Source organism: Pan troglodytes, chromosome 13 (assembly GCF_028858775.2).
Source record: "Pan troglodytes isolate AG18354 chromosome 13, NHGRI_mPanTro3-v2.0_pri, whole genome shotgun sequence".
NCBI lineage: Eukaryota > Metazoa > Chordata > Mammalia > Primates > Hominidae > Pan > Pan troglodytes.
In genome coordinates, this window is record NC_072411.2 from 105,631,805 (window position 1) to 105,644,431 (window position 12,627).

Below are 12,627 nucleotides of genomic sequence, written 5' to 3' on the forward strand. Positions count from 1 at the left end.
TGTCTCTGTGGCTGTGACCTATAGTGATATTCTTTGAAAGAGTCTTGCAGAAGAAATTTGATCCTCCAACATAAACACTTAATTTAAATAATGTTTTTATATTATCTCATTTGATTCTTAGAATCACGTACAAAATAAGATTGGTGATCATTTTCTATATATCTTATGGGTAAGGAAAATGAGGCTGAGGTGATGGTCAGGTTAGGATTTGAACTTAGGTTTTCTGACTCTAAGTTCCATGTTCTTTCTTTCTGTTTGTTTGTTTTTTTTTTAATTGAGATGGAGTCTCGCTCTGTTGCCCAGGATGGAGTGCAGTGGTGTGATCTCTGATCACTGCAATGCCTGCCTCCTGGGTTCAAGAGATTCTCCTGCCTCAGCCTCCTGAGTAGCTGGGATTACAGGCACCCACCACCACACCCAGCTAATATTTGTATTTTATTGTAGAGACAGGGTTTCACTATGTTGGCCAGGCTGGTCTTAAACTCCTGACCTTAAGTGATTCACCCACCTCAGCCTCCCAAAGTGCTGGGATTACAGGCGTGAGTCACCGTGCCTGCCCTAAGTTCCATGTTCTTTCTATTGTCCTACCTACATATTTAAAAAATTTTTCTCTTATCCTCCCAAGTCTTCTCTTTTTTGGAGGGGAAGGCGGATGAAAAGATGTGATATAAAGTGCATGAAAGCCTGAGACCTTGTCAGTCTTTTATACAGTTACATCCTGGAATATTGCTCAGGAACTGTTTGTTGAATGCCAAATGAATCCCTTGTTCATTTTTCCAAATCCCTTCACTGTTCTGGGTCCCTCTTGTAAATTAAGTGCTGTATCTGTAGTCCATCCAGTGCAAACCATAGTGTGAATACCAGCTGCCTTAATTGATATATACTTCCCTTCTATCTTTTATCACATTTAGTGTTTTTGGCTGTGCCATTCTTTTTAAATCATTCTGAACTTAAATTTTGACAAAACTGCCCTTTTTATACATTTGCCTTTTAAACCATGTTTTCAAACTCACATTTGTTCAGGAGCACGGGATTACAGGTACCTGCCACCACGCCTGGCTAATTTTTGTTTTGTTTTGTTTTGAGACAAAGTCTTGCTCTGTCACCCAGGCTGGAGTGCAGTGGTACAATCTCGGCTCACTGCAACCTCTACCTCCCGGGTTCAAGCGATTCTCCTGCCTCAGCCTCCCAAGTAGCAGGGATTACAGGCACCTGCCACTACACCCAGCTAATTTTTGTATTTTTAGTAGAGACAGGGTTTCACCATATTGGCCAAGCTGGTCTTGAACTCCTGACCTCAAGTCATCCACTTGCCTTGGCCTCCCAAAGTGCTCAGATTACAGGTGTGAGCCACCGCACCTGGCCTATACAGGGATATTTCATGCTTTGTTCGTGTATGCTCCAAAATAGTCCTATGAGAACTCTGTAGGTAGAATTTATTTGAAGGCTGTTTAAGCACATATTTAAATGCATTTTATAATACATACTTCAATAGTTTCTTTGTAAATCTGATTTTCAGATGCTTGAAAGTATATGTTAAAGTAAAAACATCCCCACTTGATGGAATGATTTTAATGAAAAGTATTTTTCTCACTCATGGAAGTAAGGTGAATTGGGATTGTTAGGCTTTCTGTGTAATGTGTGAGTCAATTTAGTTGTGCTTTTTTGTTTTTCTGTACTCTGCTCTATTAAGTTCTGCCTTTCATCTCCAGGGATTTGATAACTGTTTAAAGTGGGTGGCCACAGCATTGTTAGTTGGTTAATCAGAGTACTTTTTGTAAACTAATTTTTTTTTAACTAAACCATTTTCTTGGAAAAGCTCTTTTTGCAAGACTTAATGATTTGTGAATCAGTGTTCTAAGGCTGTTAGATGTACTTTTATTTTATATTCATTAGAATATTATTTATGAGTCAAGCACTGTGGCAGGTGCCTGCAGTCCCAGCTCCTCAGGAGGCTGAGGCAGAAGGATTGGTTGAACTTAGGAGATGGAAGTTTCAGTGAGCCAAGATTGTGCCACTGTACTCCAGCCTGGGCAACAGAGTGAGACCCTGTCTCAAAAAAAAAAAATTATGTAAGTCTCCTGTATTACTCCCAGTAGCCCTGCAATTGTCCCTATTTTTTTCATATTTACAATGAGAATATTTGTTGTGCTTTCTCAAGTAACTAATTCTCTGATTTAACAAAAATGATCTGAAGTGTGTGTTTTATGAGCTTTTTTTGGAGGGGGGGGTAATTGGAGTCTTGCTGTGGTTGCATGCTTCTGAGGAAGTGAGCTGACAATCTTTGGAAGGTTTCATGTGAATATAAATTCAGTGGGGTTCTGTGAGGTGTAAATCTAGCAGTGCTGTTACTATATTGTTAATGTACAATTTGATCTGAGTTTGACAAAGGGCAGTTATAACATAGGAGTTAAAATATGGAACACCCAGTGTCTAGTGCCAAGTCTTAGGAGCACAGTAATTGTTTTTTTCATGAGATTATTTCAGAATCCAGTTATTGAAAGGAAAGGAACCCTTTGATCAGGGCATAACTGAAATCCCTTTGGTTCTCATTATTTCTTAATCTAATCCAGCCAATGAAATAGGAATACCAATTTATCATTCATCTTGCCAGTGGTAAGGAGGGGGTCATAGAAACACATAGGGCTAATTATGAGTTAACAGTCTCTACTTTAAATGTAAATATGAAACACCTTGGTGGTCAAGAAGAATATACATATATCTACATGTGAGTATGTATACATATACTTACATAAGCCTTGTTTGTTAAGGAATCAGTAATATAGCATGTAAGTATTGAAGACTTTAGGAGAAAGTAGCCTGTATTTTACTGCTCATATTTTCTTAAAAGCTTTTGAAAAAATCTAGTTCATAAAGTGAATGTTGGTTCCAAGAGATGTGTCTATATATAGTTCTATGAGATATAGGAGTTTCTGAATGGGCATGCTGTTTCACAAAGAGAAAGTGTCAGGCTTAGTAACCCCTGAATGGTTTTAAAAGCGACTAAAAAAATAGAAAACAATGTTGGGATGGTGCTGTTCCAAAATAAAAAGCCATTTCACATATTCTCTAAATGATTTGTGAAGTTACAGCTTCACCATAAATGTCTAAAACGTCTAGAAGAATACTGATGTGTTGGGGCTTTAGCAAAGTATAAATAAAGAGCAGGAGCAGGAAGATTTTTTTTTCTCCCCAAAGTCTTGCTTTGTTGTCCAGGCTGGAGTGCAGTGGCACAATCTTGGCTCACTGCAACCTCTGCCTCCTGGGTTCAAGCGATTCTCCTGCCTCAGCCTCCCGAGTAGTTGGAACTACAGGTGTGTGCCACCACGCCCGGCTCTTTTTTTTTCTTTAATAGAGACAAGCTTTCACCGGGTTGGCCAGGCTGATCTCTGACTCCTGACCTCAAGTGATCCAGTTCCATCTGGCGTTACAAAGGTCATCCCAAATTCTACTTTTCTCCACGGCAAACCTTTAACAAGGTGGTCGAAATTAATTCAGATACCACATCCTTTTCTTTTTGGACCATGTAAGATCTCATCTGACTAGAATGTCTGTGAGCCAGAATATACTGTCTTTCTTGGAGTTGAGCTGAAAACAAACCATTCTAAGAGAATTTAAGCAGAATTTTGAGCAAAGAATTGTTGCAATATTCAGTTCTAATCCTAGTCATTTTGTTACTGCTTTGGCCTCCCAAAGTGCTGGGATTACAGGTGTGAGCCACCCCATCCAGCCTGAATTCACTTTTACATACCTTTTGTTCTAAGTTGGTATTCATGTTTAGAAAATACTACACTTACACATTGTTTATTTCCTTCACTGGGAAAAAAACATAAGCATCTCAACTCGCATGGGCTATATAATATATATATCTCCTCTAAATGTGATGTTCAGTAATGACTTTAGAAGTAGTTTTTAGAGCGCTTATTTTGTCTAATATTCTCAGTATTTATAAAGCTGTAAAAATAAGATGTAAAAGCTTAATTTTATTTTTCCAAACTTTTTGAATTGGACATCTAAAATACAAGCTTCATTGATGCTTCAGAGGACTTTATAAATAACCAGGAAGGTTGTACTTGGAAAGTCTGTACATTTCATCAGCACAGATTCATCATTTAGGTTTGGATTGCTTGGAAAGCCTTTTACTGTTTATATCTAAACATTCTTGTATATTGTGAAAATTACATAACAATTTAAGTTTGGAGATCTTTTGGTGGTTATTGGGAAAGAGTCTTGTCTTATGAGGAATCATTTTAGCTAAATGAAATGAAAACAAGTTTGCTTCCTGCTCTTCTTTGCCTGTTCACAAAATGACTAGGATTAGAACTGAATATTGCAACAATTCTTTCCTCAAAATTCTGCTTAAATTCACTTAAAATGGTTTGTTTTCAGCTCAACTCCAAGAAAGACAGTATATTCTGGCTCACAGACATTCTTGTCAGATGAAATCTTACAAGGTCCAAAAAGAAAATGATGTGGTATCTGAATTAATTTCGACCATCTTATTAAAGGTTTGTCCTGGAGAAAAGTAGAATTTGGGATGACCTTTGTAACCCCAGACGGAACTGAATTTTTGAACATGCCTTAGACTAGCTTTGAAAAAAGTCTAACTTGTTACCAAGTCATTCTTTTAAGGAAGAACTGTGATTGATCTTTCCCTGGCTGCTGGTGGACTTTTTTTTTTTTTTGAGATGGAGTTTTGCTCTTGTTGCCCAGGCTGGAGTGCAATGGCATGATCTCGGCTCACTGCAACCTCTACCTCCTGGGTTCAAGCGATTCTCCTGGTTCAGCCTCCCGAGTAGCTGGGGTTACAGGCACCTGCTACCACACCTGGCTAATTTTTGTATTTTTAGTAGAGATGGGGTTTCACCATGTTGGCCAGGCTGGTCTTGAACTCCTGACCTCAGGTGATGCGCCCCCCTCGGCCTTCCAAAGTGATGGGATTACAGGCATGAGCCACCGTGCCTGGCTGCTGGTGTACTTCTTAAAACCACTATGGCTTCAGATTTTCACTTTCAGAAGTAGAAAAGAAATAAGCATATTCATCTTAAAAAAAAAAAAAAACCTCAGTCTACCCACAAAAAGACTGCTGTAGGTTAAGCACCTAATCATTCTTTTTTAGCTGAGTACCAAAAGGTCATTTTTTATATTTGGTAGAGAAACAGTAACTGAAGTGGGAAATTTCCCACTTTTCTGTTACACGGAAGGTTAGGATACATGCCAACAGAAGAGGAGCATTTCATCTTGGATGTGAACATGTGCCTTGTCTCTACTCTTCTAGTGCCAGTTGCTGCCTGCTACTGTTTCTCAGTTTTATCTTTTTTGTCTGTGCTACCTTCTCTTTTCACTGTCTTCTGCTTACCCTTGGAAACAGTATTATGAACATATCAACAGTTGTAAGCATCTGAGTGGGAAGCAGACACGCAAGTCAAGGATGTACTGCCAAGAATTATGACTTTAGGGAAAAACCTAACCAAAGGTGTCTTTTTAAGAAAGGTACCAATTTCTAGGGTTATACTGCTCTGTTCTTTGCATCTAGATATTCAAGATTATCTGCTTAACTCTTGTCTGTGCATTTATATGTCCTCCCTCCATCTATCCATAGCATCAACTGTAGATATTTTGCATAATCTCAACCCAAATATATCATATCATTATCTCTCCCTGACTTACCTGTTTACCATCCCATTTCTTTCCCGGTACTACCTACCAGGCTTAACATAGTTAGTGACATCTCCATCTTCATAGTTACGAAGGGTAAAAATCTAAGAATGACCTTCAGCTTGTTGCTGTCCTTGATATGCTAGCTAAATCATTAATTGCCAACTACTCTCTTCCCACACTTTTAAAGTTCTCTCCTTTTCTAGAAACTGCTTTGATTTATTACGTGCCAGCCACTGGGTTAGGCTTTCCACATCCATTGTCTTTTTTTAATCTTTGCAGCCACTATTGGAAGTAGGTTGCATTACCTTGTTTTCATATCACATTTATGGAATAGGCCTGAAGAAGTTAATTGACTAGCTATCCAAACAGCCAGGAAATGATGGATCAGAGATTTGAGGCTGAGTGACCTGAAAATCCAACCTCTTTCCACTAAGCCCTCTTCCACCAGGCATATAAGATCCTTCCCTATTTCATATCCTCCCATTGGTATTTCTGGGTTTTTTACTTTCTCTTTGGGTATCTTTTCCTAGCCATATGGAAACATTTCTGGTCCTGTGAACTGGTCATGCTGTTTTATGCCTCTGAGCCTTTACCCTCACTTGCTTCTCTCAACTTGATTATCTTTCTCAACCCCTGTCAGCTTGGCAGGTTCCTTTCTTCAAGTCCCTGCTGAGAGGTCATTTCATTGTAGCCCTCCTTACCTCCACCACTACTTCCAGGGAATTGCTACAAATATTATTGGGTTAAGATTATCATGTATTCTTCTGTTTCAATAGAATGTGATCTCCTTGAGAGCAGAGACATGTTCATCTTTTTAGTTTTATTAAGTCTTAACTGTATTTTGGAGCTAACAGAGGCATTTTCTCTTTATAAGAAAATGCGTATCCTACTTTGTACCCATTCTAAAGGAAACTGTAACTGTAGAGTAATCTTTTTTCTTTCTTTTTTTTGCCTCTTTAGTTTCCACACATACCTGGCTTATTAGCGCATTTATATATGTTAAACATTTGTTGACAGTTTATTAGTTCTAGGCACTGTGCCAGGTGATTGAGGTGCAGGGAAATACACCTTGGGAAGGAGAGTGGAATGATTTGATTAAGGCCTGCACTTTTCTATACCATCAGGGAGGAAGTGTACCAATGAGTTGGGATTATGAAAAATTGTAATGACATAGCACCCGATTCTCAGAGGACGGTTTTGATACTGTTTTCCTAGCAGGTGTTTGCCACTTACTTAGTATGAAGTCAGTAAGTATTTGTCTAATTAATGAATGAAGAACCAATTTACTTGCCTATAATTAGAGTAATAAAAGTATCCATTTAGAGTGTTGGGATGTAATATTTTTTTCTCTCTGTATTGACAAACATTTAAACTTGTAACCTTCCAAGGTAAAATTCAGAAAACAACATCATGGTAATCTGCAGAAATGCTTTCCTTGAGAAGGCATGATGTTATGATATGAAAAAAGATCAATTATATATAATATATATAAAACATGATTATTATATATAAAAACAGGATTATGTTATATATATATAAAACATACGATTATGTTATATATATATAAAACATACGATTATGTTATATATATATTTAACATATCTGTGTATGATAAATGCCTCCTGTTGTGATTTTCAAAAACTTACTAAAAATTCCCCCAGTACTTTGTTTTATGTGTTAATGAGTTGTCCCTCAACAGGGGATCCTCGAGATCACTGATAAAATGTTTGTGAATAGTAGTTTCCCTCCTTTATGTGTTTATTTTATTGTATTATCCTTTCCTTTTAATGTAACTCGCCCTTATCCCTTATCCTCCACACCTTTTTTGTTTTTGCAGTATCTCTTGCTCCTCCTCCTCCCTCCATCCTACAGGTAACTCCTCAGTTACCTTTAATGGGATTTGTGGCCAGAGTCCAAGAAAATAGTAAGTTTATGTCTTCTTTATGCTGTAGATCAGATTGTAGGCATAAAATGTCATTTATATGTGATTGACTGGATAGTCATTCATTTGCTGATACTTCAACATTTCAATATTATGAACAAATCACTGTCTGGCGAGTGGAGATAAAATAGAGAAATTTTCTACTTTTAAATAACTAATAGTAAAGACATAAATACTTATAAAATAAGGCACATATAAGAAAAGAAAGATCACATCCTACTGAGGAGGTATCTTTAATTACTAGATATCCCATCTTTTTCTCTGGGTTGCTCAGATAAGTGGTAGTCTAGTTTCTTATCACTGGAGTTTTATGGGTATTATAGGTGGTCTGAGAATCTTCCTCCAGTTTTGTGATTCCAGATATCAGAAGGGCCTTTTATGGTAGGGCTCAGAGGACCAGGCTGCCAGTCTGTCTCCCAAGAAGCCTCATAGGTTGGCAATGAATTTCCCTTGGCCTGTTCAGGTAACTAATTTTGTTGATACCTTGAGTCTTCTAGGGAAGCATTAAGGGAGCTCAGGAGACTGATGACAAATCAGGAGGCCTGTATCAACATTCAGTGAGGAATTGCTGTCACAGAGACCAGTGAACATGGACTGTATGATGGACGAATCCTCTTCTTATGGGCAGTCTTTGCGAGGGCCACATCACAATAATAAGGTTACATGATTTGCATGAATCTGAACTAGGAGAATGATATTAAAGATCTCATGTCATCAGACCAAAGTAGTCCAGTGTATATATCTCATAACAAGGATGGATGACTTCACTGGTGGGGTAGAAATATTTGCAATCTGTGGCTTAGGATTCCTGCTTATTTGGAAATGGGCACTGCCAGTACTAGAATGTAAGCTCTATAAGAGCAAGGAGTTTTGCCTGTTTTGCTTGCTAGCTGTTTCCCCAGCACTTGGAAAAGCATCTGACACATAGCAGGCACTTTTGGTCCCTGCTTTTTTCTGCTTCTGTAGCTGACCAAATGCCCCCCTTTTATCAGCACATTCTTCTAGATGTGGTTGTATTTTAACTAATAATTCAGTCTTACTGGCCTAAGGGCTCAGTGTCTTTCAGGTGCCTTTGCATCTCTATTTGCTAATTTCTGAAAATAGTCTATTTTACTTACTTTTGTTTATTGGAAGGTACTCCATGAACACCTGTAATGTTTACCACACCGTGACTTCGTAAGATGTTTTGTTGAGTTTAAGAGCTATTTTCACATATAATTAGGTTGATTTCATATGTTTTAAATTATGCTATTGGGGCCGACTCTTCTTTAGCTTGGGTGTGACCCACACTGGCTCGAGGAGAAAACTGCCTCTCAGCAACATTCAACTATTAATAGTTCAGCATGTGCCAAGCACATCTGTAGTGTGATCCTCTGCCAGGCTTGTGAGGTCAAGTGTGGGATACAGGGTCACTGTTGCCAGGTTTTAAAAAATGTCTGCTGCATCCAAACAGGGTAAATACCAAGTAGAAAAGGATTTAATTACAGTACCAGAATTGAAGGACTTTCCAATGCTGGTTCCATTCTACATACTCCATACAAGGTGGAAAGTCTAAGTAAATGTCATTACAGTAAAATAATTTTCTTCCATCACAAATCCGGTTTAATCACAATGATTAATGATGGTAGTCACTTGAATAATACCCTGGGAGTTTTTTCTGTTTTTACTATTGTGATGAGTGTACACCTTAGAGAATTCTGCCAATCAATTGCTACTGCATGTTCTGTGAGATGTTGTCATTCATTTTGAACAAAAGTGGTTCTGAGCAGCTTCTGGAGTAAAGGCCAGATTTTGAAACTGACATTGAAGACTAATCCATTAATGAAACACGAATGTTTGTATAGCAACTAAGTGGTTATTTTCTTAGCAAAAAATGAGACTTGAAAGTTGAATAGGATTTAAAGCAGGATGTCATTGGTTTTCGCCAGTCACCAGTGAAAGCTGCAAGCTTTGTAGAAACAGCAAAATGTTTCATGAACCAAACCTAAGAAGTATTGTTTTAATTTAATAGTAAAGTGCATGACTATCACTTTAAGACTTAGGAATGTCTTAAGTAGATGACTGCAAAACATTATTATAGCAGCACTATCTATATTTTAAAAAGTCATTCCCTAATTTGGCCACCCTATCACAGTTGATTGCCTTTCGGATTGGTCTTTTTCATCTTTTCCTACAATCATATACGTTTCTCATTTACACAATGTATAAAAAAATTGTGTATGAGGTGTGCTGTGACTAATTTTACAGACGTGGCAGGACTTAAACATTAGTCAAATAATAAACATTATTTGAATGTTTAAGTCTTTAAACTCTTTAAAACATTCACCTTGGAAAAATACATACATTTCTTTTGGTACATCTTCAAAGATAATTCTTTGGAATTATCTTCAAAGCTTTCCAGGTATATTATTTTGAAGATATTCCTTGGTAGCAAATACTCACTCTGCATTAAGTTTGATGTTTGGAAGAAGTCTGGAATAATTTGGAACCAGTTATAGTGACCCAGTTATACTGGGGTAAGAAGTACAGCTATGACCCTGTTATTCCCCTTAAAATCTTTCTGTGGCTCACCATGGCTCTTTGGATAGAGTCCAAACTGCTGTAAGGCCCTTCCTGCCTCATCCTCTTCAGCTTCCTCATGTCTCTGGCTACTGAATTTGGACAGTTCTTTGAAAGTTTCTTGCTTTCTTACCTTTGTACTTGTATTGTCTTTTTTTTTTTTTTTTTTTTTTTTGGAGACAGTCTCACTCTGTCACCCAGGCTGGAGTACAGTGGTGCAATCTTGGCTCACTGCCACCTTCCCCTCCTGGGTTCAAGTGATTCTCATGCCTCAGCCTCGTGAGCAGCTGGGAATACACATGTGCACCACCATGTACGTCTAATTTTTGTATTTTTAGTAGAGACGGGGTTTCGCCATATTGGCCAGGCTGGGCTTGAACTCCTGAGCTCAAATGATCCTCCTGCCTCAGCCTCCCAAAGTGCTGGGATTACAGGCGTGAGCCTCCCCACCTGGCCTTGTTTTGTTCTTTGTATCTGACATGAAATATCAATCCCTATGCCATCCTACCCTCCCCCCTTCCTCCCCATTAACTCTTACTCTTCCTTCAGGTTTCAGGAAGCCTTTCCTGACCCACATAACAAGTGTGGTTTATGCTGTGTGCTTCTATAGTATCTTAAAGCACACACTACACTCAATTGTAAATGAAGATTTGGTCGTTCATGTCTTCATGACTTTTGCCTACTGCCCTTTTCTCAATGCTGAGCATAATATCCAGCCATATTAGTTAATGTTTGTTGAATAAATACTAATGAAGCATGACTTGAAGTTTTAAAAATTTATCTCATCCCATAATAGTGTAGCTTTTAAGATAATAGGCATTGGAGTTCAGGTGCTTTTCCACTTACTTGCTGTCAGAATACTTAATCTTGGAAAGCCAGTCTCCACATCTGTAAAATGAAAAACACCACCTCCCAATATAAAGATGAAATGAAATAATGCATTACAAAGGACTAGCTGAGTAATTGGAACATTTTAAGTCAAAAGTAGTAGCTTATTAAACTGGCAGTTACAAGAAAAGTAAAAATGACCAATGGCAGCATCTTTGAGTAATTTTGTAGTGTCATTTCTCAAGGTTATTGTTTTGAAAGTTCCTTTGGATCTATGGTTCTGTGCAGTTGTTTAAAGTCAGTCTTTTTATCTTACAAATGGAAATAGGATACATTTCTCTTTCTCACCCAAGTATATGGTAAATCACATATCTATATCTTTTGTTTATTAATAAAAACTATTAGGATGAAAGACATTCTATTTAATGACTGAAGTTTTAAAGTTTATAAAGTAGATCAGTATAGAGGGGCACAGCAGATGGGAAGAATACTGATAAGACAGCATGGTGTTGATGTGGCTGCTCCCACCAGGCATCAGCAGTCTTCGAAAATCCATTTAATTCACCAGGCGCGGTGGCTCACGCCTGTAATCCCAGCACTTTGGGAGGCTGAGGTGGGCAGATCACGGGGTCAAGAGATCTAGACGATCCTGGCTAACACGGTGAAACCCCATCTCTACTAAAAATACAAAAAATTAGCTGGGTGTGGTGGCGGGCGCCTGTAGTCCCAGCTACTTGGGAGGGTGAGGCAGGAGATTGGCATGAATCCGGGAGGCAGAGCTTGCAATGAGCCGAGATCACACCACTGCACTCCAGCCTGGGTGATAGAGCGAGACTCCGTCTCAAAAAAAAAAAAAAAAAAAATCCATTTAATTCAATTCGTAGGCTTAGATTAAAAAATACTAAATAAATTGGATTGCTTAGAGAATCACATGGGAACTATACTGGTACCTCATAAATAAGAATTAGTGCTGTTCATTAAACCTGGGGAGCTGATAAACAGGTTTATTCATTTCATTCTGTTCAGTTGTGCTCAAGTATTTACCAACCATTTTGAAAGCTTAAGGTAGCTGAGTTTGAAGATAATCTTTTTGATGTTACTATATATTGGTATGCAAGCTGTGGAAGCAGATCTCCATGTGAGATATTTTAAATTACTCTGATAGTACACTTGGACATTTAGCCTGAAGAAATTCTGAATTATAGTCTGAATTAGAAGAAATTCTATAAGTAAACAAACATCCTCATAGATGAAGTAACCCAAGTTTGTTGATGATTTTTTTCCTCTTGAATTTGGTAAAATGCTATTTTAGAAAAATTCATTAAGAGGAAAGTAGTGGGTTATTAAAATTTTACTATTCCCTGGACTCATTTAAGTGAAAAAATATTTTAAGAATTTGTGAAATATGGTTTTCAGTGTTAGTATTTCTGATAACTTATCCTTGAATACAGTGTAAAGCTCAGCTGTATTGTACTGATCTCTGTTTTTTTTTATTTTTATTTTTTATTGTTTATTTTTTTTTTTGCTGTTGTTGTTTTTGAGATGCGGTCTTGCCCTATGGCCCAGGCTGGAGTGGCGTGATCTCGACTCACTGCAACCTCCACCTCCCCGGTTCAAGCGATTCTTGTGCCTTGGCC

General features: G+C 38.0%; 1 protein-coding gene across 50 annotated transcripts in view; it reads left to right on the forward strand.

Annotated features, from left to right (window-relative positions):
• ABI2 (abl interactor 2) overlaps nt 1-12,627 on the forward strand; it is a 101,493-nt gene that overhangs the window by 73,357 nt on the left and 15,509 nt on the right. For 26 of the 50 annotated variants that reach the window (XM_054680098.2, XM_054680108.2, XM_003949950.6 and 23 more), the window contains one exon: nt 7,499-7,585. The exons of 23 other annotated variants lie outside the window; for them this stretch is intronic. In XM_054680098.2, the coding sequence (XP_054536073.1) occupies nt 7,499-7,585 (87 nt within the window). Of the gene's footprint in view, nt 1-4,389; nt 4,509-7,498; nt 7,586-12,627 lie in introns of all 50 variants that reach the window. One more of the 50 variants, XM_054680130.2, reaches the window with a different exon arrangement.